Source organism: Pelophylax lessonae (genome assembly GCF_965119305.1).
Source record: "Pelophylax lessonae genome assembly, chromosome: 10".
Classification (NCBI taxonomy): Eukaryota; Metazoa; Chordata; class Amphibia; order Anura; family Ranidae; genus Pelophylax; species Pelophylax lessonae.
In genome coordinates, this window is record NC_138777.1 from 236,329,147 (window position 1) to 236,356,974 (window position 27,828).

At 44.3% G+C, this 27,828-nt stretch overlaps 1 protein-coding gene across 1 annotated transcript in view; it reads right to left on the minus strand.

Moving 5' to 3' along the window:
• Window positions 1-2,895: 2,895 nt before the first annotated feature.
• Window positions 2,896-27,828, minus strand: part of FA2H (fatty acid 2-hydroxylase) — a 110,444-nt gene continuing 85,511 nt past the window's right edge. The window contains exons 4-7 of the mRNA XM_082269611.1: window positions 17,959-18,065; window positions 11,077-11,249; window positions 7,544-7,796; window positions 2,896-3,451 (exon numbers count right to left, since the gene is read on the minus strand). Coding sequence (XP_082125737.1) covers window positions 3,375-3,451; window positions 7,544-7,796; window positions 11,077-11,249; window positions 17,959-18,065 — 610 coding nt within the window. The 3' untranslated portion in view covers window positions 2,896-3,374. The remainder of the gene's footprint in view (window positions 3,452-7,543; window positions 7,797-11,076; window positions 11,250-17,958; window positions 18,066-27,828) is intronic.

A 27,828-nucleotide genomic window follows, 5' to 3' on the forward strand; every position in this document is an offset into this window, starting at 1 on the left:
GCCGGCTATAGCCGCCATTGTACAAAAAAAAAAAAACTCGACAGGCTGGTTGTACTGAAGTCAATCAATAGATCAACATAGATGGATCAAATTTCAGCCAGTTCAGCAGGAATTTCATTCAGGCTATACCGGCTTAAAGCGGACTTCCAATATATCATCTTGAACAGCTGGCTTCAGCACTAACTTTATCTCTATGCTTTACCCTGACCTCCATAGTAACCATATTTCTATAACTCATCCTGTACAGCTTTCTTCCACACTTCCATCTTCATACTGCACAGGTGGCTTCCACATTCACAATATCCTATAATTATTCCTGCTTAGCTGGCTTCGATACTAATTATATCTATTAGCTCTTGTAGGGGGCTGGGGACCATAGCTCTTGTACAGGGCTTGAGACCATATATCTTGTAGAGGGCTTGAGACCATATATCTTGTATAGGGCTTGAGACCATATATCTTGTAGAGAGGGCCTGAGACCAAAGCTCTTGTAGAGGGCTTGAGTTGAGACCAAAGCTCTTGTAGAGGGCTGGGGACCAAAGATCTTTTAGAGGTCTGGGGGCCATAACTCCTGCAGAGAGCTGGGGACCGTAGCTCTTGTAGAGGGCTGAGGACCATAGCTTTTGTAAAAGGCTAGGGACTATAGCTCTTGTAGACAGCTGGAAACCATAGCTCTTGTAGAGGGCTAGGGACCATAGCTCTTGAAAAGGGCTGGTGACTATAGCTTTGTACAGGGCTGGGGACTATAGCTTTGTACAGGGCTGGAGACTTTAGCTCCTGCAGAGAGCTGGGGACCATAGCTCTTGTAGAGGGCTGGGGAACATAACATTTGTAGAAGGCTGGGAATGGTAGCTCTTGTAGGGGGCTGGGGACCATATCTTTTGTACAGGGCTGGAGACTATAGCTCTTGTATAAGGCTCAGCCCCATATCTCTTGCAGAGGGCTGGAGACCATAACTCTTGTAGAGGGCTGGGGACCATGGCTCTTGTAGAGGGCTCAGGACCATAGCTCTTGTAAAGGGCTGAGGGCCATAGCTCTTGCAGAGGGCTGAGGGCCATAGCTCTTGCAGAGGGCTGAGGGCCATAGCTCTTGCAAAGCGCTGAGGGCCATAGCTCTTGCAGAGGGCTGAGGGCCATAGCTCTTGCTGAGGGCCATAGCTCTTGCAGAGGGCTGAGGGCCATAGCCCTTGTAGAGGGCTGAGGACCATAGCTCTTGTAGAGGGCTGAGGGCCATAGCTCTTGCAGAGGGCTGAGGGCCATAGCTCTTGTAGAGGGCTGAGGGCCATAGCTCTTGCAGAGGGCTGAGGGCCATAGCTCTTGTAGAGGGCTCGGGCCCCTGGCTCTTGTAGAGGGCTCAGGCCCATAGCTCTTGTAGACGGCTGGGGGCCATAGCTCTTATAGACAGCTGGTGGCCATATCTTTAGACGGCTGGTGGCCACAGCTCTTGTAGAGGGCTTGGGACCAAAGTTCTTGTAAAGGGCTGAATTCCAAAGCTCTTGTAGAGGCCTGGGGACCATAGCACTTGTAGGGGGGCTGGGAACCATACAGTATTTCTTATAGAGGGCTGGGAACCATATAGTATCTCTTGTAGAGGGCTGGAGACCATAGCTCTTGTAGATGGCTGTAGAGGCAACACTGTCCATGGAATTCATAAAGACTGGTGCAAACACATTTTGCAAAGGTGTCTTGGGTGCAAGTAGTGCGGCATGCGGCAAATTCATGGACCTGTCTAGAACTTGTACTTGAATTTGGCACGTGCTGAGCCACTTTTACTATGCATGTGAGGCACTTTTGCAAACTCTGTATGCACCAATTTATTTCTCTGTATGTCAAAAGAGAGTTGGTAAGAAACAAACTGTCTGTATTTTTATTTTTTTTTATTTGACGCATTCTTGGGCCACATTGTAAAGTAGCGCATTTTAGAGCCGGAAACAAGTTGCTGGCAGAACCAAAAGTGTTGCAGGTGCTTCATGAGTTTGGCTCCATACGTTAACGTGGGATTAACACTATAAAAAAGTGGTGCAGCAGCTTTATTGAATTTGCCCCCCCCCCTTCTCCCCCCTGTGGGTCAGCATGACAGCCAGGCATCTAGCAAACACATTTTGCAAAAGTGTCTTGGGTGCAAGTGGTGCGGCATGCGCCAAATTCATGGGCCTGTCTAGAACTTGTACTTGAATTTGGCACATGCTGAGCCACTTTTACTATGCATGTGAGGCACTTTTGCAAACTCTGTATGCACCAAATTCTCTCTCTGTACATCAAAAGAGAGTTGGTAGCCCCACTTTCGTAAGAAACAAACTATTTTTTTTTTTTGACCCATTCTTGGGCCACAGTGTAAAGTGGCGCATTTTAGAGCCGGAACAAGTCGCTGGCAGAACCAAAAGTGTTGCAGGTGCGTCATGAGTTTGGCTCCACACATTCACGTGGGATTAACACTATAAAAAAGTGGTGCAGCAGCTTCATTGAATTCGTCCCCCCCCCTTCTCCCCCCTGTGGGTCAGCATGACAGCCAGGCATCTAGCAAACACATTTTGCAAAAGTGTCTTGGGTGCAAGTGGTGCGGCATGCGCCAAATTCATGGACCTGTCTAGAACTTGTACTTGAATTTGGCACATGCTGAGCCACTTTTACTATGCATGTGAGGCACTTTTACAAACTCTGTATGCACCAATTTGGCTCCACACGTTAACGTGGGATTAACACTATAAAAAAGTGGTGCAGCAGCTTTATTGAATTCGTCCCCCCCCCTTCTCCCCCCCAGTGGGTCAGCATGACAGCCAGGCATCTAGAATTTTAAAAGGGGGTCAGCAACGGCCTTTCCAATTCTCCAAGACAAACAATACATAAGTAAATCGTCGGTTAAATGCAATAACTCAGATAACACCTCTTTTGTAAAAATAAGAGAAAAAAAAAAGTTAGTTTTATTTCCAGGCATTTGTACATATTACGGATTTACAGCGAGCGTTTCATACATCTGGTTAATTTTTTTTTTTATTTTCTTTTTTTTTTAATCTGTCAGTGCCATTTTTGGTCATTAAAAAAAAAGTTCATTCCCCTGGTCACGTGCTCCTCTCTCTCTCTCTTCACCCCGCACTGCGTCATTAGAGGCCGCCTCCAGAAGACGCGGCGGGCTCGGTAACGTACAGCCTCCTCAGCCCCCCCTTTTGATTTGGTTTACACTTAAATAAATAATTAATTCCTGCTGAGAAACTTCCGTGGGATCAAAGGAAAAAAAAAAAAAAAGATACAGAAAAAAAATAAAAAATAAAATATAATTAAAAATACAAAGAAGACTGAAATACGATGTTTCTCCTCCCCCCCTCATCTCAGCAGGTTGTCCGAGTCGACGCAGTGATTCTCCGCAGCGTGGGGTTCCTAGTAATCCGTAATGGCGTCTTCGGGGATCAGGGTATTAAACGGACGGTCCCAGAGAGTGCTAGTGATGCCGAATCCTAAGCAAGAAAAGAGGACATGATGATTAAAGGGAAGTTTTATAACTGGTTTTTATTGCAGTGCAGGTAATCATTACAAAAAAATTACAGGTATTATAAAATGCATGTGAAAATGCCTACACTTAACTGGCTATCAGCCTTATCTCCTGTACAACAGAGCTCAGACTGGGAGTGGGAAGTGCAGTACCGAACCAGTCCATTAAGCTAAATGCATATGTGACAGGTGGACAGATTATCTCATTGGTCCATTGCTGCTCCTTTTCCTAGGCTGGGGTAGGTAGGTCACCTGTGGGGGGGGTCTCTGATGTAAGGGGAGCTCTGTGTGGGGGGGTCTCTGATGTAAGGGGGGCTCTGTGGGGGGGCTCTGATTTAGGGGGGCTCTGTGGGGGTCTGTGATTTAAGGGGGGCTCTGTGAGGGTCTCTGATGTAGGCAGGGCTCTGTGAGGGGGGGGGGGCACCACAGGATTAGCTCGCACAGGGCGCTTGAACACCTAAGGCTGGCCCTGGGTAAGTGGCCAAGCTGTGTTATTTAACCACTTACTATTTAAAAGTACCCACAGTAAATATAAGTAGCTGAGCGCATGAGCACCCTCTGAGGCATGCCGCTCCCATGACCGCTGCGTCCACATGGCTCAGCGGATTACGGTTCCTGGTACCCAGCCACATTGTGCAGCCAGAGGATCATGTGATCACATAAACTCAAGTTTCATTCATAACAGCTATGATTCCAATAATGAGGCTGTGATTGGCCCACAGCTATCACATGGTATCTGTGCCAATCACAGCACCCTGTACCATAGTTACATAGTTAGTGAGGTTGAAAAAATGCACCGGTCCATCCAGTTAAACCTATGATGTTACTTACATAGTTACATAGTAGGTGAGGTTGAATAAAGACAATAGTCCATCCAATTCAACCTGTGTAGGTGTGTGCGGCTGTAATCATCTCACATACCCCTGAATGTTCTGCTCCTTGAGATCTACGTCTAAGAGTCTTTTGAAAGCCACCATACTTCCCGCAGAAACCACCTCTTGTGGTAGAGAATTCCACAATCTTGTAGCCCTAACAGTAAAGAACCCCCTGCTTTGCCTGAGGTTAAAACGCTTCTCCTCTAATCGCATTGTATGCCATTGAGTCCTCATGCAATCCTTTCGACTGAATACCTTTTTTTCTATGCTGAGATCACCGTTGAGGTATTTATAAATTTCTATCATGTCCCCTCTCAGGCGTCTCTTCTCCAGAGAGAATAAATCAAGTGATTGCAGACGCTCTTCATAATTAAGGTCCTCCAATCCCCTAATTAGTTTAGTTGCCCTTCTCTGGACTCTCTCCAGCTCCAACACATCCCTCCTGAGGATTGGCGACCAGAACTGGACAGAATACTCCAGATGCGGTCGGACCAGAGTTTTATAAAGTGGAAGGAATATAGTTTTATCTCTGGAATACACCCCTTCCTTATGCATGCTAATATTCTGCCGGCTTTGGTAGCTGCCGCTTGACATTGCATGCTATTGCTTAGTCTATCCTCTACCAAGACTCCCAGATCTTTCTCCATACTAGCACATTATGTGACACTTACCTCCAAACTAAGCCCTCGTTGTCCCCGCTGCTGGCTGCATCCATCTTCAGCTATCTTCCTTCCTGGTCTGCGGACTCCGGCTATGCTACTGGCCAGGAGCCGCACGACATCACTCCCGCACATGCGCGCAGGAGCCGCTGATCACATTTTTTTTTAATTAAAATGTTCTTCTGTTTAGTCCCTTATTAACCATTAATTTACTAATCAGCCTTCATTAACTCCTTATTCTCCTTCTCCATTTAATTATTTTCCTGCTGATTTTTTTTTTTTTCACTTTTTTTATAAACTATTAATAATCAAAACTTTTTTTTTGTTTGCTTTGTTCGTTAATATTTTTACATCTTTAACATATATTTACATGTTTCACATTGAAAAAAAGCACAAAATTAAAAAAAAATAAATGTATTTCATTAGTAAATAACTTTTCAATGCTTTGCGTCATTGCTGACTGATGAAGTGTAAACAAAACAGTTGTGGTAGATATCGGTACATAAAAAAAAAAAAAAAAGAAAAATGGTATCGCTAGTTTAAACCATCACTGTAACAGCAATCACAGTGTACAAGAAAAAAAAAAAAAAAAAAAAAAAAAACCCTGATCACCTTCCCCCAGTAGTACATTGTTACGTTGGTAATTGTAAAAAAAAATTAAATAAAAAAATATTTATTTTTTTACATACATACTATCACCAGTCAGTACCCCAAACCAGTCATATATTGACGCTGTACTGCACTGGTGACGGTATGTAAAAAAAAATTTGTAAACTTTTTTTTTATTTTATTTCCTCATTTTCCAAAAAATTGTGAAAAAAAATTACAACTTCAAAAAACCTGCCATGCCTCTTACTAAATACCTAGGACTGTCTACATTCCAAAAAGGGGTCATTTGGGGGGTATCTGTACTAGGGATCGACAGATAATGGGCAAAGCCGATATATCGAGGGCCGATATGGACTTTCCCCGATATATCGGAATCGGCTTTTGACTTACCGATATTTTGCCGATATTTCGGGGAAGTGCATGCACTGGAGTGATATCTGTAGCTAGAGGCATCACCCCGGTACCGGTGTCCATACCCAAAGGTCAGCTGTCTTGTAATGACAACCCATGCAGCTGAGAAGCTGCTCAGCTGTCATTCCAAGGAGCGGAAGGGGACGTCCCCCCCTCCCGCCGCCTTCCGCAGCTCGTCCGGGTCTCCTGTCCCACCGGGAGACCCGGGCATCCTACCTTCACAGCCGCCGTCTGACCGGCTCTCCATCTGCACCGCTGCCATCTGACCGAGTCTCCATTTCTTTGAATTCAGCGCCGCTGAGTACCTGGAAGTGATGTCATGCCATGACATCACTTCCGGGTACTGGTGGCGCCGAATTCAAAATCTTACAGCATTCAAAACAGCCAAACTTGGCGTTTTGAATGCTTTAAGTGCAGAGGAGGGGTTTGGGATCTTTTAGGCCCCCAGATCCCTCCACCACAGTACCTGTAGACATTAAAAAAAAAAAAAAAATGTTAATGTCCAAAAATATCGGCAGATATCGGCCGATACCGATATCCGATGAACAAAATATCGGTATCAGTATTGGCAGTAAAAAAGGATATCGGTCGATCACTAATCTGTACTGACCTGGAGTTTTATAGGCCTCAAGAAATGAGTTCGGCCGTCAGGATTGATTTTCATATGTTTATCCCATAGTTTGTACGCTCTTTAACTTTCACACAAACCAATGAATATACACTGATTTGGGTTATTTTTACCAAGGAAATGTAGCAGAATACATTTTGGCCTAAATTTATGAAGAAAGATTATTTATTTGTAAAATTTTACAACAGAAAGTATGAAAAACATTTGTTTTTTTTTTTAATTTCTGTCTTTTTTAATTTATATAATAAAATTAAAAGCCCAGTGGTGATCGAATACCTCCAAAAAAAATCTCTATTTGTGTGAAAAAAAATTATATAAAAATTTAATTTGGTTACAGTGCTGTATCCAGGAAAAGTAGCGCAGTGCTGAATAGCAAAAAATGCCCTGGTCATGAAGGGGGTAAAACCTTCTGGAGGTCAAATGGTTAAAATTAAAAAAAAAAAAAAATTATATATTTTTTGCAGGTAAAAATGTGCATTTAAATTTTTTTTCTGGCGCCTGCAGAGTATTGCACCCACACTCAGCTGATCACAGGTGCAATATCAGGCTCCTGAAGAATCTCAGTATAGCTCGTACCTCCCATACAGGCAGACAGTTATAGAGCAGGAAGATCAATGAACTATGAGAGTGCTCACCAGCGCCCCCGCAGTTCATTGAGAACTCAAAGCCATCTGCCACGGTGGAAGACGGGACTTGTAGTTCATTCATTCAGAGATCCCTGTGAATGAATGACGCAACCCGTGTGGGCTGAGCCTGAGCACTCTTTTTAAATTGTGACAGCGTGTGCAGGAAGAAGATCCTCCACCCGCTGTCATAGACCCACCAATAGAATAATGGCTATAAGTGTGCAAAGACAATAGGGTCCATAGAACGTACCTGATTTTTGATGCTCAAAGTGATGGCGGACGTGGTAAGACTTGAGCCAAGCGAGGTAGGAGCCCTTCGTCGGCGACCCGTAATGTAGATAGTAATGCATCATATCATATACCACGTATCCAAACAGACCTCCTACAAAGAGGGAGAGACCCACCACAGGAGGAAGCACCATCTGCAGGATAACGTAGAGGGGTAGGATCACAAAGGATGCCGGGACAGGAGGAAACACCAACCGCGAGCTGTCGAAAGGAGCCTGGGAAGTCGAATGAGAAAATACTGATTGAGAGAAATGAAAAATGGCCCTACATCCCAACAATATGCTGGTTGACTTTTTCACTTGAATGCTGCTGAATCTGTTTGAAATCCATATTAATAAATTAATGTGCATTTGTTATCTTTTTGCTTTTGAAGCTGCAGAGCATTGCAACTGCGATCATTGGATCACGTGTACAATGCACAGGCTCCTGCAGACAATGGCTCCTGCAAAGGTACTGACTGCAAGTTACGGGGCTGGAGGAAGTAGGCCACAAGCGTGGTGCTCTACTGACCTCACCACGCTTGTGCTCTACTGACCTCACCACGCTTGTGCTCTACTGACATCACCACGCTTGTGCTCTACTGATGTCACCACGCTTGTGCTCTACTGACGTCCCCACGCTTGTGCTCTACTGACGTCCCCACGCTTGTGCTCTACTGACATCATGACACTTTTGCTCTACTGTCGTCACCATACTTTGTGCTCTATTGACATCACCACGCTTGTGCTTTACTGACCTCACCACGCTTGTGTTCTACTGACGTCACCACGCTTGTGTTCTACTGACGTCACCACGCTTGTGTTCTACTGACGTCACCACGTTGTGTTCTTCTGACGTCACCACGCTTGTGTTCTACTGACGTCACCACGCTTGTGTTCTACTGACGTCACCACGCTTGTGTTCTACTGATGTCACCACGCTTGTGCTCTACTGACGTCACCACCCTTGTGCTCTACTGATGTAACCACCCTTGTGCTCTACTGACGTCACCTCATTTGTGCATTTGTGTGCCATTTACGCCACCATGCTTGTGCTCTACTGACGTCACCACGCTTGTGCTCTATTGAGGACTTGAAGTCATTCTGCCGGTGTGGCAAATAGAACTTGTTTCTCAAATTACAGATCTTTTTTGAATGGGTGACATGATTGTGCGGGTGGAGCCACACACAGTCAAGCCAAATTCATAACTAAACCGAAGCCTACGGGGAAAGGAACCCCACAATTCCGGTAATTGGGGGATGGTTTTGGATTGGGGGGCCTGGGAATGTTACTCTGTTTCATGTTACACTGTAATCATGGGTATATAATAAAGCGTGTTCCAAAAGGTGGAATTGGCCTTTAATTTAAAAGCAAATGCAGTAGAAATAATAAAAACTCAAGCGTGTGTACTTAGAACTATTGCATGGTAAAGGGCCCGGGATGTTTATGGTGGTGGAATCACTCCAACAGTTTGATTTCTGCATCTGAGCTTTCAGCTCCACCCCCTTCCATTGGGCATTGTTAATTCTATCAGGTTTCTTTATATTACAAGGAATGCAGGAAAAGAAGGAAGACTTCAAGGTGAGGCCTAACCAGGAACTCCACTGTAATGATCAGGTGTCCCAGAACAAAGGTTGACTCAAGCTCCTAGCATCCAGACATAGATGTAATATTGGCTATGCGTTCCTAGTTCCACCCCTGAGGCACTCACTACCAAGGGATTTTACTAACACTGTTGGGATTACTGTTCTTGTTACTATAATGGAGAAAAATACAGCAAGACTTCATTGGGAGGTAGGTGAGGAGGAACCAAGAACTCTACTCTAAAGATCAGGCGTCCCTCTGAGTTATGGTTGACTCAAGCTACCAGCATTCAACCATAGGTATAATATCAGCTCTGGGTTCCTGGCTCCACCCCCCAGGAACTACCAAGATTTCACTTTCCCTGTTGGGATTACTGCTCTTGTTATGCAGCAAAAGAAGTAATACTTCATAGGGAGGTAGGTGAGGTAGAAAAGGGAACTCTAATAAACAGGAGACCCTCTGAGTTATAGGAAGACAATGGTTGACTCAAACTACGAGCATTCAACCACTGGTAGAAAATCAGCTCTGGGTTCCCGGCTCCACCCCTAGGAACTACCAAAGGATATCATCATCCTGTTGGGATTACTGTTTTTGTTACACTAGAATTCAGCAAAAGATGTAAGACTTTATGAGGAGGCAGAACCAGGAAATCTAATGTAATGATCAGGAGTCCCTCTGAGTTTTAGTAAGGCAAAACGTTGACTCCCAGCTGTACTGTAGGTAGATTGGCTATATTTTTTCCGGCTCCACCCCCGAGGCACTACCAAGGGATTTCATTCTCCCTGTTGAGATTGCGGTTTGCAAAAAGAAGTAAGACTTCATGGGAAGGTAGAGGAGGTAGAACCAGGAACGCTACTGTAACGATCAGGAGTCCCTCTGTGTTAGATGAAGACAATGGTTAACTCAAGATTCCAGCATCCTGCCATAGGTATAATATCAGCTTTTGGTACCTAACTCCACCCCCCCCAGGAACTACCAAGGGATTCCACTCTCCCTGTTGGGACTTCTGTTCTTATTACACTAAATGCAACAAAAGAAGTAAGACTTCATAGAGAGGTAGGTGAGACAGAACCTGGAATGCTACTGTAATAATCAGGAGTTCCTCTGAGTTTTAGTAAGATAAATGTTGACTCAAGCTACCAGCATCCAGCCATACTATAGGTATATCGGCTATATTTTATCTGGCTCCACCCCTGAGGCACTACCAAGGCATTTCACTCTCCCTGTTGGGACTGCTGTTTGCAAAAAGAAGTAAGACTTCATGGAAAGGAGGGAGGGGTAGAACCAGGAACTCTACTGTAACGGATCAGGAATCCCTCTGTGTTATAGGAAACCAATAACTGATTCAAGCTCCCAGCATCCAACCATTAGTATAATATCAGCTCTGGGCTCTTGGCTCCACCCCCCAGGAACTACAGAGGGATTTCACCCTCCCTGTTAGGATTACTGTTTTTGTTACACTAGAATGCAGGGTTTCATGGAACCATAGGGTTCCTCCTGAGGTTGCTAGGGGTTCCTTGAGCAATTTCTGCCTCTCAGATAAGTTCCCAATGACACCATTGTTCCTTTTAGCTATCTGTAATGGGGTAATTCTTCCCAATGATGACAAGAGTAAGGAGCATTCTTCCCACTGACTGTCGCACTAATGTCTCATGAGTTGTAGATTTTACATTTTTAGCAGGGGTTCCCCGAGACCAGAAATTTATTTCAAGGGTTCCTCAGTGTAAAAAAGGTTGAGAAAGGCTGCTAGAAGGCATCAAGAGGAGTAAGATTTCAGAGCACGGACATAACCTCGGGTGGGATGAGCCTTCCTAAAGGGTGCCAGAGATAGATTGGCAATAGACACGTCCATCCATAGCTCCCATAACAGTTTTGTGCTGACTGATCCTTTAAAGTCTATGGAAGCCAAGGTGACACCCCCGCCATTCTCACCTTATGGTGCTGTCCATGCAGCATAAAGTGCAGAGTGATGAGAAAGTAGTTGCTGCCCGGGGGGTTCATGTGAAATATATATCGGTGAATTCCGTATTCCATCAAGCTCCAGACCATCATGCCGGCGATGAATAGAGGGAAGAAACATAAAGCTGGCACTGGAATAGAATAATCTGAAACAAAATATAAAATATTTTGTAAAAATATGTTTTTAATAAAATAAATATTAAAAATAGTAAAAAATTAGCCCCCCAGCACACATATGTAAACGGTGTTTGCACCACACATGAAAGCAATAATTCTAGCACCAGATCTCCTGTGTAACTCTAAACTGGTAACCTTTAAAAGCTTTTAAAGTGTTGCCTATGGAGATTTTTAGGTAGTATGGCGCCATTCTACAGGCGTACATTTTTTTAAAGCATGACATATTAGTTATCTATTTAGCATCATCTTTTATATTTTACTCAAAAAATTGATATTATGTGGTGTTTATGTGCACCAAAATTCGATAAATTTTATTTTTCCCTTAAAATGTAAATGTAAAAAAACTGCTTCACAAATACCGTGTGACATAAAAGAAATAATTTAAAACCCACCATTTTATTCTCTCAATTCTAATCTTTTTGGCTCTATACACCACCACAATGGATTTGAAATGAAACAAACAAGATGTGCTTTAACTGCAGACTTTCAGCTTTAATTTTAGGATATTTACATCCAAATCAGGTGAAAGGTGTAGGAATTACAACAGTTTGTATATGTGCCTCCCACTTTTTAAGGGACCAAAAGTAATGGGACAATTGGCTGCTCAGCTTTTCCATGGCCAGGTGTGTGTTATTCCCTCATTATCCCATTTATAAGGAGCAGATAAAAGGTCCAGAGTTGATTTCAAGTGTGCTATTTGCATTTGGAATCTGTTGCTGTCAACTCTCAATATGAGATCCAAAGAGCTGTCACTATCAGTGAAGCAAGCCATCATTAGGCTGGAAAAAACAAAATAAACCCATCAGGGAGATAGCAAAAACATTAGGTGTGGCCAAATTAACTGTTTGGAACATCCTTAAAAAGAAAGAACGCACCGGTGAGCTCAGCAACACCAGAAGACCACGGAAAACAACTGTGGTGGATGACCGAAGAATTCTTTCCCTGGTGAAGAAAACACCCTTCACAACAAGTGGCCAGATCAAGAACACTCTTCAGGAGGTAGTTGTATGCGTGCCAGATCAAGAACACTCTCCAGGAGGTAGGTGTATGTGTGCCAGATCAAGATCACTCTCCAGGAGGTAGGTGTATGTGTGCCAGATCAAGATCACTCTCCAGCAGGTAGGTGTATGTGTGTCAAAGTCGACAATCAAGAGAAGACTTCACCAGAGTGAATACAGAGGGTTCACCACAAGATGTAAACCATTGGTGAGCCTCAAAAACAGGAAGGCCAGATTAGATTTTGCCAAACAACATCTAAAAAAGCCTTCACAGTTCTGGAACAACATCCTATGGACAGATGAGACCAAGATCAACTTGTACCAGAGTGATGGGAAGAGAAGAGTATGGAGAAGGAAAGGAACTGCTCATGATCCAAAGCATACCACCTCATCAGTGAAGCATGGTGGTGGTATTGTCATGGCGTGGGCATGTATGGCTGCCAATGGAACTGGTTCTCTTGTATTTATTGATGATGTGACTGCTGACAAAAGCAGCAGGATGAATTCTGAAGTGTTTCGGGCAATATTATCTGCTCATATTCAGCCAAATGCTTCAGAACTCATTGGACGGCGCTTCACAGTGCAGATGGACAATGACCCGAAGCATACTGCGAAAGCAACCAAAGAGTTTAAGGGAAAGAAGTGGAATGTTATGCAATCACCAACACCTGACCTGAATACGATTGAGCATGCATTTCACTTGCTGAAGACAAAACTGAAGGGAAAATGCCCCAAGAACAAGCAGGAACTGAAGACAGTTGCAGTAGAGGCCTGGAAGTGCATCACCAGGGATGAAACCCAGCTTCTGGTGATGTCTATGCGTTCCAGACTTCAGGCTGTAATTGAGTGCAAAGGATTTGCAACCAAGTATTAAAAAGTGAAAGTTTGATTTATGATTGTTAATCTGTCCCATTACTTTTGGTCCCTTAAAAAGTGGGAGGCACATATACAAACTGTTGTAATACCTACACCGTTCACCTGATTTGGATGTCAATACCCTCAAATTAAAGCTGAAAGTCTGCAGTTAAAGCACATCTTGTTTGTTTCATTTCAAATCCATTGTGGTGGTTAGAATTGGGTCGATGTCCCAATATTTATGGACCACACTGTATATATACACACACACACATACATATATATGTGTGTGTGTGTGTGTGTATATATATATATATATATATATATATATATATATATATTTATAGAGAGAGAGAGAGAGAGAGAGAGAGAGAGAGATTTTTTCCTCTCCTACATGTAAAAATCATAGTTTATTTTGCTTATTTTGCTAAAAAATTACTTGGGGTTCTAAGTAATTTTTTAGCAAAATAAATTATGATTTTTACATTTAGGAGAGAAATGTCTGGTAGGAGAATAGTTAAGCCAGCCATAGATGGACAAAATTTGGCCGGTTCAGCAGGGATTGGCTGAATTTTGATCCATCTATAGCCTTTGCCTCTCAACAGAAGTTGATCTAATCATTGACTTTTGTCAAATGAGAATGTTGGAAAACTTGAGTTCGATCAGCGGCTGCAGCCAATAGACTGCAGGGGTGATCAGTGTATTCTGACAGCAGAGAAGTTCCAGTATCAGAATAGAGTGTCCCAGTGGCAGGGGTGTATCAACAGGGGTCGCAAGGTTTGCCATTGTGACCCGGCCCCGTGGTCCAGGGAACCTATGCGGCCCCCCCTGTACACCTGTATAGAAGGGCGGCAGGGGTGGCGGCAGGTAGAGAAGCCGATCCCTCCATGCAGACACTTCTCCTCCTCTTCATCCTGCAGACATTCAGTGACTGCAGGAGGAAAATGGAGGACACTGGTTCCGCCACATGCCCCTCCTGTCGCCTTCCTATCGCTGTCCAGCTGCCCCAGGCCCCTGTGTGCTCTCTCCTGCCCCCCGCCCCCCACAGCGCTGCCGGGTTCCCTCCCCCCACCTCCCGCCAGCTGCTGGGTGGATCTGTCAGGATGGAGAGCAGGGAGGGAGCTGGTGAATGTGTCATTCACCGCCTCCTTCCTTGTGTTAATTAATAGAGTCAATGATCCATATTGACTACTGAGTTTGTTTTTTTTTAAATTCATTTATAGCTGAGGCCATTTACAAATGAATGGGAAGTCTCTGTACAGAGCTATTCTTGTTCATTCATTCTGTGCAGCTGAGGCTGCAGAGATGGAGACTGATGAATCTGTCCTCAATCACTTTCTCTGCCTCCAAAGTGAGACATCAGGGGTCTGTTTAGACCCCTAATATTTCACCAAAGCCTCCCAAAGGAGGGTCCAAAAAAATTGTAAACAAAAAATAAAAAATTGTAAAAAAAAAAATAATAATAAATAAAATAAAATAAAAAAAAAAAAAAATAAAAAAAAAAAAATATATTAAAAAACTAGACACCTGTGGCAGAACAACCAGGGTTGCAAAGGTCGCACTTGTGACTGGGCTCTGGCATTCCGCCACCATGAGTAGATCGCAAGGTAGCCCGCTGCGGGACTATAATAAAGGGTCCCACAATGGTAGGGAAGAGCCTGGGTTTGGGGGTCAGGGGGGATCCTTCAGGGCCCTGAAGGTTCTAGTTAAGCCTCTATCCAGTGAGGCTTTCCTTGGATGGGGGAAATCTATAATTTTTTTTTCCCATAAGTCCTCTGGCTGTTTGAAAAAAAAAATAATAATCCTCTATGTCCAGCCTAACTATGCAACTGCCTACCTGTGCTGGCCCAGCTCCCCTCTTCTGCTCTGTATCCCTGCAGTCAGTAGCCTCAGATCTGGGGGGGGCTGAGAATAAAGAATGCATAGCCACCCCATGGATCTCGGAATGTAGACCAACCCTCCCTCCCTCCTTGCAGGGCAAACACTGCGGTTAGCGGAGCGCCATTCCATTCCACAGCTCAGCGTCCTGTACATGTTTATTAGAGAACGGAGATAACACAGCCGGCGCGGCGTTGTATACAAAAGGTGAACAAATAAAAGAGTAGCAAGGTGAGGCCTGCAATGCCGGGCTATCTGATTGATAACTGTATTATCTTCCTTCTCGGAGTACACGTGCCGGCTGGTGTCCGTTGCGTTGGGGCGGTGAGGGGGTGGGGCTCTGCACTGTAACAATGCAAGTCACTGTTTCCCCTTTTTTTTAAAAAATGAAAAAAAAAAAAAAAAATATTCCATTTAACTCTATGCATAGCTGCACTGTGTAAAGAGATGGTGCATTTTTGCAATACACTCCACAGCGCATGCATGGTGTAAACATGTAGGCGGAGCCTAAGTGGCGTACTAAACTTATCAAAGGATTACGAGATGGTATGGCTTGGAACGGTTTTTATGATAACGAGTTTATCAAGTTTAATAGTCAACCAACAAGGTACAGCGGTCAAATATAATCTTAGCATTTTATAAGCTGGGAGTTGCACTCTTTCCTGGTCTGCAGTTGAACTGGTATAACTGGGGAGTACTGGGAGTAACTAGGGAAGTCTCTTTCCTGGTAAGAAGGTGGAATTTACTCCCCAGTTATACCAGTTCCACCTACAACGTCACTCCATCGGAGGGGTGGTGGTAAAGTTAACAACTTGCCGACTGCCTAACGTACATTTACTGCGGTAAAGTGGCTCTATTGCGCAAAATCACAAACCTGTTTAATTTCGTGCAATAGCCACTAGGTGGCGCAGGCGCGCCACTGGAGGCATGATCACGAGTGATTGGACAGAGGGGGAGCCAATGAGCGGGTCTGGCCACCCAAGAGAGGAAGAATGGCGGACTGCCTATGTAAACAAAGTAGATCACCGCTCTGACCGGGGAGAAGACAGAGATCTTGTGTTCCTGCTAAGCAGGAACATGGATCTCTGTCTTCCCCAGTCAGAGCACCTCCCCCGCAGTTAGAAAGCACTCCCAGGGAACACATTTAACCCTTTGATCACCCCTGATGTTAACCCCCTTCCCTGCCAGTGTCATTAGTACAGTGACAGTGCATATTTTTTGTAACTGGTCCCCAAAAAAGTGTCAAAAATGTCAGTTAGGGGTCCAATCTTTCCACCGCAATGTCGTAGTCCCGCTAAAAATCGCTGATCACCTTCATTACTAGTAAAAAAAAAATATTAGGGTTAAGGGTTGGGGTTAGGGGTTAATGGTTGGGGTTAGAAGTTAATATTAGGGTTAAGGGCTGAAGTTATTAGGGTTAAGGTTTGGGCTTATTAGGGTTAATGATAGGGTTAAGGGTTGGGGGTCAATATTAGGGTTCGGGGTTGGGGTTAATATTAGGGTTAAGGTCTGAGGTTATTAGGTTTAAGGGTTGGGGTTTAATATTTGGATTAAGGGTTGGGGTTAGGGGTTAATGTTTGGGGCTAGGAGTTAATATTAGGGTTAAGGTCTGAGGGTATTAGGGTTAAAGGTTGGGGTTAGGGGTTAATATTAGGGTTAAGGGTTGGGGGTTATTATTAGGGTTTAGGCTTGGGGTTAATATTAGGGTTGGGGGTTAATATTAGGGTTCAGGGTTGGGGTTAATATTAGGGCTAAGGGTTGGGGTTAGGAGTTAATATTAGGGTTAAGGTCTGAGGTTATTAGGGTTAGGGGTTAATATTAGGGTTAAGGGTTGGGGTTAATATTAGGGGTAAGGGTTGGGGGTTAATATTAGGGTTAAGGGTTGGGGGTTAATATTGGGGTTCATGCTTGGGGTTAATATTAGGGCTAAGGGTTGGGGTTAATATTAGGGTTAAGGGTTGGGGGTTAATATTGGGGTTGAGCGTTGGGGGGTAATATTGGGGTTCAGGGTTAATATTAGGGCTAAGGGTTGGGGTTAATATTAGAGCTAAGGGTTGGGGGTTTATATTAGGGTTAAGGGTTGGGGGTTAATATTAGGGCTAAGGGTTGGGGTTAGGAGTTAATATTAGGGTTAAGGTCTGAGGTTATTAGGGTTAGGGGTTAATATTAGGGTTAAGGGTTGGGGTTAATATTAGGGTTAAGGGTTGGGGGTTAATATTAGGGTTAAGGGTTGGGGGTTAATATTGGGGTTCAGGCTTGGGGTTAATATTAGGGCTAAGGGTTGGGGTTAATATTAGGGTTAAGGGTTGGGGGTTAATATTGGGGTTCAGCATTGGGGGTTAATATTGGGGTTCAGGGTTGGGGGTTAATATTAGGGCTAAGGGTTGGGGTTAATATTAGAGCTAAGGGTTGGGGGTTTATATTAGGGTTAAGGGTTGGGGGTTAATATTAGGGTTAAGGGTTGGGGGTTAATATTGGGGTTCAGGGTTGGGGTTTATATTAGGGCTAAGGGTAGGGGTTAGGGGTTAATGGTTTGGGTTAGGAGTTAATATTAGGGTTAAGGTCTGAGGTTATTAGGGTTGGGGTTAATATTAGGGTTAAGGGATGGGGCTAAAGGTTAATAGGGTGAAAGGTTGGGGTTAGAGGTTAATATTAGGGTTAAGGGTTGTTTTTTTTTTAATCTATTTAATTTAATTTAACAATTTATTTTTCATTTAAAATGCTCAAAATGTGCAACAAAACGCACTAGAACGCTCGAATCAAACGTTTTTATGCATTTCTATAGAACAAAAAATGCTTCAAATATGCGCAATTCTGCCCGATTCGAGCTACAAAAAAAGCTCCAGAACTTTTTTGATCTTCAGGTGTTTGGCGTCAGGTGACTTGCGGTGGAGAGGTGAACCGTCTCCGTAGAGAGTTATCAGATGACGTGCGACGCGTTTCATACCTGTTGTGAAGGATGAGAAGAGTCTGATGTCCCCCCGGGAAAGTTCTGAGAGACAATACCAGGTTAAATATAGAACGATGGGCGCCCACACTGCCAACACGATGTACCTGGAGAAGAGGAAATCAGGATTTGGTGTTATTATTTATATTTCATTTAAAACAGAAAAGCTAAAATCTGCCAGATTAGTCGTTAGGATCATTATACAGAAAGGCTTTTATAAATGTTTCTCCTGAGGAAGCGAGCATTGACTCCCGAAACGCGTAGAGAAATTTATCATATATACTTGGATTGTCAGTCATACCTTGATTTATGTATTTATGTCTTCCAGAATTATTTTTAACTACTTGCCGATCGCCAGCAGTACATATACTGCGGCAAGTCGGCTCTGTCCCACGAAACTACGTAGCTGTACATCGTTTCATGGGACCGCTAGTGGGGGGAGCGCACGCGCCAATTGGCTACAGGGGGAGCCAATTAGCGGGTCTGACAATTGCTGCCGGGCACCCGCAATCGCTTCCCATGGAGACAGAACGGCGGTCTGCCATTATAAACACAGCAGACCGCTGTTCTGTCAGTGATGAACACAGGGATCCTCTTATTTAGTAACACAGGTCTCTGTGTTCATGCAGCAAGCCCATCCCCCCTCACAGTTAGAAAGCACACCCTAGGCTCACATTTAACCCTTTGATCGCCCTGGTGTTAACCCCTTCCCTGCCAGTGTCATTATTACATTAACAGTGCATATGTATAGCACTGATTACTGTAGTAATGTCACTGGTACCCCCAAAAGTGTCAAAAATGTCAGTTAGGGGTCCAATCTGTCCGCTGCAATGTCGCTGTCCCGCTAAAAATCACAGATCGTCACCATTACTAGTAAAAAAATAAAAATAGATAAAAAAGGACATAAATCTTTCCTACTAGTTTGTAGCGATAACTTTTGCGCAAACCAATCAAAATACGCTTACTGGGATTTTTTTTTAATATGTAGCAGAATACAAATTGGCCTAAAATGATGAAAAAATTTGAATTTGAATTTTTTTTTATTGGGAATGTTATATAGCAGATAGTAAAAAAATATTATTTTTCTTTTCAGAATTGTCTCTATTTATTGATTATAAAAAAATAAATATCGCTCAGGTGATCAAATACCTCCAAAAGAAACCTCTATTTGTGGGAAAAAAAGGACATAAATTTTATTTGGGTACAGCCTCGCACTACGGCGTAATTGTCAGTTAAAATAACGCAGTGCCGAATCGCAAAAATCGGCCTGGTTATTAAGGGGGAAAATCTTCCGGTCCAAAAGTGGTTAATGAAGACATTATATGATTTGTGGATACCCCTCCCCCTCCCTGAATCCTAATAGGATTGTGTGTTTCCTTGGTGTCTGTGGAGTGTGACAGGGATACGTTCGGTCCCCTCCCTTTTCTGGTATCGTACTTCTATCTGTGTCATCGTGTAAATTCACACCCGACACACCCAAGGACCAGTGTCACCAGATTTCACATCTATCAAAGGCCACGAGGAGCTCTAACACACCCCGTGAGAAAGGCAGACGGATATTTATTAATGTCTATACTGATCCCGGAACTAATGGGGTTAAAGAGTTACCCTTAACCACCTAAGGACCAAGCCTAGTTCTGACACTTATTAGCGTATTTTTAGCTACAAAATTACTTTGTACTTAGAACACCCAAACATTATATATAAATATATATATATATATATATATATATATAGAGAGAGAGAGAGAGAGAGAGAGAGAGAGAGAGAGAGAGATACATATATATACAGTGCCTTGCGAAAGTATTCGGCCCCCTTGAACTTTGCGACCTTTTGCCACATTTCAGGCTTCAAACATAAAGATATAAAACTGTAATTTTTTGTGAAGAATCAACAACAAGTGGGACACAATCATGAAGTGGAACGAAATTTATTTGGATATTTCAAACTTTTTTAACAAATAAAAAACTGAAAAATTGGGCGTGCAAAATTATTCAGCCCCCTTAAGTTAATACTTTGTAGTGCCACCTTTTGCTGCGATTACAGCTGTAAGTCGCTTGGGGTATGTCTCTATCAGTTTTGCACATCGAGAGACTGAAATTTTTGCCCATTCCTCCTTGCAAAACAGCTCGAGCTCAGTGAGGTTGGATGGAGAGCGTTTGTGAACAGCAGTTTTCAGTTCTTTCCACAGATTCTCGATTGGATTCAGGTCTGGACTTTGACTTGGCCATTCTAACACCTGGATATGTTTATTTGTGAACCATTCCATTGCAGATTTTGCTTTATGTTTTGGATCATTGTCTTGTTGGAAGACAAATCTCCGTTCCAGTCTCAGGTCTTTTGCAGACTCCATCAGGTTTTCTTCCAGAATGGTCCTGTATTTGGCTCCATCCATCTTCCCATCAATTTTAACCATCTTCCCTGTCCCTGCTGAAGAAAAGCAGGCCCAAACCATGATGCTGCCACCACCATGTTTGACAGTGGGGGATGGTGTGTTCAGGGTGATGAGCTGTGTTGCTTTTACACCAAACATAACGTTTTGCATTGTTGCCAAAAAGTTTGATTTTGGTTTCATCTGAGCAGAGCCCCTTCTTCCACATGTTTGGTGTCTCCCAGGTGGCTTGTGGCAAACTTTAAAGGACACTTTTTATGGATATCTTTAAGAAATGGCTTTCTTCTTGCCACTCTTCCATAAAGGGCAGATTTGTGCAGTATACGACTGATTGTTGTCCTATGGACAGAGTCTCCCACCTCAGCTGTAGATCTCTGCAGTTCATCCAGAGTGATCATGGGCCTCTTGGCTGCATCTCTGATCAGTCTTCTCCTTGTATGAGCTGAAAGTTTAGAGGGACGGCCAGGTCTTCGTAGATTTGCAGTGGTCTGATACTCCTTCCATTTCAATATTATCGCTTGCAGAGTGCTCCTTGGGATGTTTAAAGCTTGGGAAATAATTTTGTATCCAAATCCGGCTTTAAACTTCTCCACAACAGTATCTCGGACCTGCCTGGTGAGGTTCCTTGTTCTTCATGATGCTCTCTGCGCTTTAAACGGACCTCTGAGACTATCACAGTGCAGGTGCATTTATACGGAGACTTGATTACACACAGGTGGATTCTATTTATCATAATTAGTCATTTAGGTCAACATTGGATCATTCAGGCCCCGTTCACACTGGGGCGATCCGACTTCGCGGGGCGACCTCACAGGTCGCGGCGCGCTGCTCGCACCGCGACCTCGGAGCGTCCGGCACGGACTTCATAACATTGAAGTCTATGCAGGTCGCTCCGGGTCGCCCCAAAGAAGCTCCGGACCCTTTATCTAAGTCGGAGCGACTTGTGTCGCTCCTATTAGAACGGGTCCGCAGCTTCTCTATGGAAGGCGACCTACGGCGACCTGTCAGGCGACCAGGTCGCCTGACAGGTCACCCCAGTGTGAACGGGGACTTAGAGATCCTCACTGAACTTCTGGAGAGAGTTTTCTGCACTGAAAGTAAAGGGGCTGAATAATTTTGCACACCCAATTTTTCAGTTTTTTATTTGTTAACAAAGTTTGAAATATCCAATAAATTTCGTTCTACTTCATGATTGTGTCCCACTTGTTGTTGATTCTTCACGAAAAATTACAGTTTTAAATCTTTATGTTTGAAGCCTGAAATGTGGCAAAAGGTCGCAAAGTTCAAGGGGGCCGAATACTTTCGCAAAGCACTGTATATATATATATATATATATATATATATATAGATAGATAGATAAAAGTGGCAAAAATATCTATAAAATGGCAGTTATTGCAATATTTTTTGTCACGCGGTATTTGCGCAGCAGTCTTTTAAATGAAATTTTTTTGGGGGGGAAAATAAATTTCACTGCATTTAAGAAAAAAAAAAAAAAAAGTTAGCCCAATTTTTTTTAATGTGAAAGATGATGTCACGCCGAGTAAATAGATACCTAACATGTTATGGTTTAAAATTGCTCACAAAACTACAGTACTTTAAAATATCCATAGCTGACGCTTTAACATTTTTTAAACGATTACCAGTTTAGAGTTACAGAGGAGGTCTTTTTTTTTAGAAGTATTGTTCTCGCTCTGGCGATCGCGGCGATACCTCCCGTGTGGTTGGATCACCGTTTTCATTTGCGAGCGCGACTTGCGTATGTGTTTACTTTTCGCATGCAAGCTCACGGCAGGGGGGGGGGGGCGCTTTAAAAATGTTTTTTTTTACCTATTTATTTTATTTAATTTTTTATTTTTAGCGCTGTTTTAAAAAAAAAATCTGATCACTTTTTTTGCTGTCACAAGCAATGTAAACATCCCTTGAGACAGTAATAGCAGTGACAGGTACTCTTTATGGAGGGATCGGGGAGGAATGTGACAGTAATAGGCAGTGACAGGTATTCTTTATGGAGAGATCGGGGGGAATGTGACAGTAATAGCAGTGACAGGTACTCTTTATGGAGGGATCGGGGGAATGTGACAGTAATAGGCAGTGACAGGTACTCTTTATGGAGGGATCGGGGGGAATGTGACAGTAATAGGAGTGACAGGTACTCTTTATGGAGGGATTGGGGGAATGTGACAGTAATAGGCAGTGACAGGTACTCTTTATGGAGGGATCGGGGGGGAATGTGACAGTAATAGGCAGTGACAGGTACTCTTTATGGAGGGATCGGGGGGGAATGTGACAGTAATAGGCAGTGACAGGTACTCTTTATGGAGGGATCGGGGGGGGGGGATGTGACAGTAATAGCAGTGACAGGTGCTCTTTATGGAGGGATCGGGGGGTATGTGACAGTAATAGGCAGTGACAGGTGCTCTTTATGGAGGGATCGGGGGGAATGTGACAGTAATAGCAGTGACAGGTACTCTTTATGGAGGGATCGGGGGGAATGTGACAGTAATATGCAGTGACAGGTACTCTTTATGGAGGGATCGGGGGGGAATGTGACAGTAATAGGCAGTGACAGGTACTCTTTATGGAGGGATCGGGGGGGGGGGTTGTGACAGTAATAGCAGTGACAGGTGCTCTTTATGGAGGGATCGGGGGGTATGTGACAGTAATAGGCAGTGACAGGTGCTCTTTATGGAGGGATCGGGGGGAATGTGACAGTAATAGTAGTGACAGGTGCTCTTTATGGAGGGATCGGGGTGAATGTGACAGTAATAGCAGTGACAGGTACTCTTTATGGAGGGATCGGGAGGAATGTGACAGTAATAGGCAGTGACAGGTACTCTTTAGGGAGGGATCGGGGGGTATGTGACAGTAATAGGCAGTGACAGGTGCTCTTTATGGAGGGATCGGGGGGGATGTGACAGTAATAGAAGTGACAGGTACTCTTTATGGAGGGATCGGGGGGAATGTGACAGTAATAGGAGTGACAGGTACTCTTTATGGAGGGATCAGGGGGAATGTGACAGTAATAGCAGTGACAGGTACTCTTTATGGAGGGATCGGGGGGAATGTGACAGTAATAGGAGTGACAGGTACTCTTTATGGAGGGATGGGGGGGGAATGTGACAGTAATAGGCAGTGACAGGTACTCTTTATGGAGGGATCGGGGGGAATGTGACAGTAATAGAAGTGACAGGTACTCTTTATGGAGGGATCGGGGGGCATGTGACAGTAATAGGCAGTGACAGGTACTCTTTATGGAGGGATCGGGGGAATGTGACAGTAATAGGAGTGACAGGTACTCTTTATGGAGGGATCGGGGGGAATGTGACAGTAGTAGGCAGTGACAGGTACTCTTTATGGAGGGATCGGGGAGGAATGTGACAGTAATAGCAGTGACAGGTACTCTTTATGGAGTATCAATTTAATTTGGGTACAGTGTCGCATGACCGTTTAATTTACTGCACCTGGGTCATGAACTAGACTCACCCCAGCATTTCCCTTGCTGTCCAGCGATTGTGGACTCTAAGAAAATGGCTGCCCCATGCATTCCTATGGGGGAACTACCAAAACATGGCTGCCCATGCATTCCAATGAGAACAATTTACACTGATGCAGAGCGCAAACTACAGCAAAATGGCGGCTCCCATGACGCGCTATGAGGTCTCCAGGATCCCCCAGGGGGGGTTATCAGACAGTGGCATCGGCGGGTCCCCAGGAGGAGACCCCAACAGGAGAAACCTCCCCCCCCCAGAACCGACACAGCGGCTGCAATACATCAGCCCCCCTGAGGTAGGAACCTGCTTGTGGGGGGGGGGGGGGAGCCTGGTATCACTGAGAGGCCAGGGGAACTGAGGGCTACCCGAGGGCCCGACTTTCCCAGGGAGGGGGCGCACGTAAACCCCGAGACCACCAGAGAAATCGGGGGACACTTAGTCACCATACCAACAGCATCAAGTGGGCACCACTCCAAACAGAATACCTTTCCACCCAGGGTGGGGGTGCTGATGGCCACAGGGTACGCTGCGTCTCAGGGCGACCCAGGTCGCGTGCGTCCCGGCGAGGTCTTTCACTTGCAGGCCAGCCCCTGTCCATCGGGGCTCTGTTGTGGCGAGGCCTAGTGCTGGACTATAACCTGCTCATGCTCGCTGGCCGGCCTGGGAGACCTTAAGGATCTAGAATATCCAGTCCGAAACCCAGCCGGCTGTTGCTTGTAGTTCTTTTAGGAACAAAACTAACTAAAAAATAAAGTCTTACAAAAAGATTCCCAAAAAAATAAGCTAAGACCAAAGTCCCAGCAGGGAACTAGATCCTACTCCTTAACTAGGCAGAAACAAACTGAAGCCTATAACAGAGTGTGTGGGGTTATGCCTGCAGGGACGGCCCCATAGGCGTGGCAAAGTTTTTTCCTGCCTAGTGTCCTATTCCTGTAGGGAGCAGCATAACCCAATGGTCAAGAAGAATATGGAGCTGTGTCTGTCAATGAACGATAGAGAAACAAATTTTTTATTTTTGTTTTATAGCAGAAAGTAATATATATATATATATATATATATATATATATATATATATATATATATATATATATATATATATATATATATATTTTTGGTCTTTTTTTATTTATATAATAAATAATAAAAAAAACCCAGTGGTGATCAAATACCACCAAAATAAGGCTCTATTTGTATTAAAAAAAAAAAAAAAAAAAAAAAAAAAGAAAATTACATAAATAAAACTTCATTCAGTCGCATGACTGTGCAATTACCAGTTAAAGTAACGCAGTGCCATATCGCAAAAAATGGCCTAGTCATGAAGGTGGGGGTGGTAAAACCTTCCGAAGCTGAAGTGATTAATGCAAGTTGGGTTGCTTTGGGCTGCATTTGGCTCTCCTTGACACCTTTCCTCCAGGAAGAGACGTTTTGGCAGAAAAATATTTGAGGCTTGTAGGCACATCAAGCATTTGGGCATTAATTTAGTTAATTGGCCGGAATAATAATTTAACCTGGCCACTTAAATAATGAACGTTTAAGTGCCAAACGCGCCAATCGTTATTTGCACGTTTACACGCATCAAGCATTTTTTTCTGCCTAAAGCGGTATTTTTTTCTATACATAGGCTAACATGCTGGGGCATATAGGAAAAAAATACACCAAATGCCCCCCCTAGGAGCAGCAGAATAAACATCCGGTGTGCATGCGGTCTCAAAGTGTTCAGACATCCATCAGTGGACAGTTGGACACATTCTCCATAGATGAGGACAGTCTGAAGACCTCTGTTACGTACGTTGTAGAGCCCCATATGCCGGTGTGCATGAACCCAAGAATAGGGCTCCTCTTGTGTTTACCTAAGCCGGCAGTAATGGTTCATAGATTGGGAGACCTCCGTTGGGTTCATGCACACCGGCATATAGGGCTCTACAACGTATGTAATGGAGGTCTCCCAATCTATGAACCATTACTGCCGACTTAGGTAAACACAAGAGGAGCCTTCTACTTGGGTTCATGCACACCGGCATATAGGGCTCTACAATGTACCTAAGTAGAAGGCTCCTCTTGTGTTTACCTAAGCCGGCAGTAATGGTTCATAGATTGGGAGATCCCCATTACGTACGTTGTAGAGCCCTATAAGCCGGTGTGCATGAACCCAAGAATAGGGCTCCTCTTGTGTTTATCTAAGGCGGCAGTAATGGTTCATAGATTGGGAGACCTCCGTTAGGTACATTGTAGAGCCCTATATGCCGGTGTGCATGAACCCAAGTAGAAGGCTCCTCTTGTGTTTACCTAAGTCGGCAGTAATGGTTCATAGATTGGGAGACCTCCATTACATACGTTGTAGAGCCCCATACGCCGGTGTGCATGAACCCAAGAATAGGGCTCCTCTTGAGTTTACCTAAGCCAGCAGTAATGGTTTATAGATTGGGAGATTTCCCTTATGTACGTTGTAGAGCCCTAAAGGCCAGTGTGCATGAACCCAAGAATAGGGCTCCTCTTGTGTTTACCTAAGCCGGCAGTAATGGTTCATAGATTGGGAGATCCCCATTACGTACGTTGTAGAGCCCTATAAGCCGGTGTGCATGAACCCAAGAATAGGGCTCCTCTTGTGTTTATCTAAGGCGGCAGTAATGGTTCATAGATTGGGAGACCTCCGTTAGGTACATTGTAGAGCCCTATATGCCGGTGTGCATGAACCCAAGTAGAAGGCTCCTCTTGTGTTTACCTAAGTCGGCAGTAATGGTTCATAGATTGGGAGACCTCCATTACATACGTTGTAGAGCCCCATACGCCGGTGTGCATAAACCCAAGAATAGGGCTCCTCTTGAGCTTACCTAAGCCAGCAGTAATGGTTCATAGATTGGGAGATTTCCCTTATGTACGTTGTAGAGCCCCATATGCCGGTGTGCATGAACCCAAGAATAGGGCTCCTCTTGAGTTTACCTAAGCCAGCAGTAATGGTTTATAGATTGGGAGATTTCCCTTATGTACGTTGTAGAGCCCTAAAGGCCAGTGTGCATGAACCCAAGAATAGGGCTCCTCTTGTGTTTACCTAAGCCGGCAGTAATGGTTCATAGATTGCCTCCACCACCAATTCAGCGCACGGGTGAGCGGTCACTCAGCATATCTGGATTGCCAGTTGCTAGGAGTTCGTTGTCCTCAGCCATGCTGTAAACATTCGGAATCTGGTTTCTTTTGCACACCATCAGCAGACACGGATTTGTTGAGTTTCTTCAGCCTCGATGTAGACAATCTGTCAGCCCCGGCTTCTTATTTACACTATATTGGGGCTTTTTTCCAGTGGGAACGTGGGAGAACGCAGCTTCGGCACCTTCAGCACTCAATGGATTTTATGGCAATGAGTGCTGGTGTGTGCTGGAGGGTCTATTAATACTGCCTGATGGGGGATCTTTTGTCGTTGGTGGGGATCTATTTTTGTGTGGGGGACTATTGTTTCTGGTGGGGGTGTCTTATGTTGCTGGGAGGAATCTACTGTTAAGGGAGGGGGAGCAGCTGCTGGCTCCTGGAGGGTCTATTGATGATGACTACTGGGACATCTGTTGTTGCTGTTGAGGGTCTATTGTTGCTGAGGACGTATTCTGTCGCAGGGGTCCATTGTTGCTGGGGGGGGGAATCTATTGTTGTGTTGGGGGTCTGTTGTTGCTTGCAGGGGGTGTCTTATGTTGCTGGGAGGAATCTACTGTTAAGGGAGGGGGAGAAGCTGCTGGCTCCTGGACGGTCTATTGATGATGGCTACTGGGACATCTGTTGTTGCTGTTGATGGTCTATTGTTGCTGAGGAGGTATTCTGTCGCAGGGGTCCATTGTTGCTGGGGGATCTATTGTTGTGTTGGGGGTCTATTGTTGCTTGCAGGGGGTGTCTTATGTTGCTGCTAGGATTCTATTGTTAAGGGAGGGGGAGCAGCTGCTGGCTCCTGGTGGGTCTATTGATGATGGCTACTGGGACATCTGTTGTTGCTGGGGGGGGGTC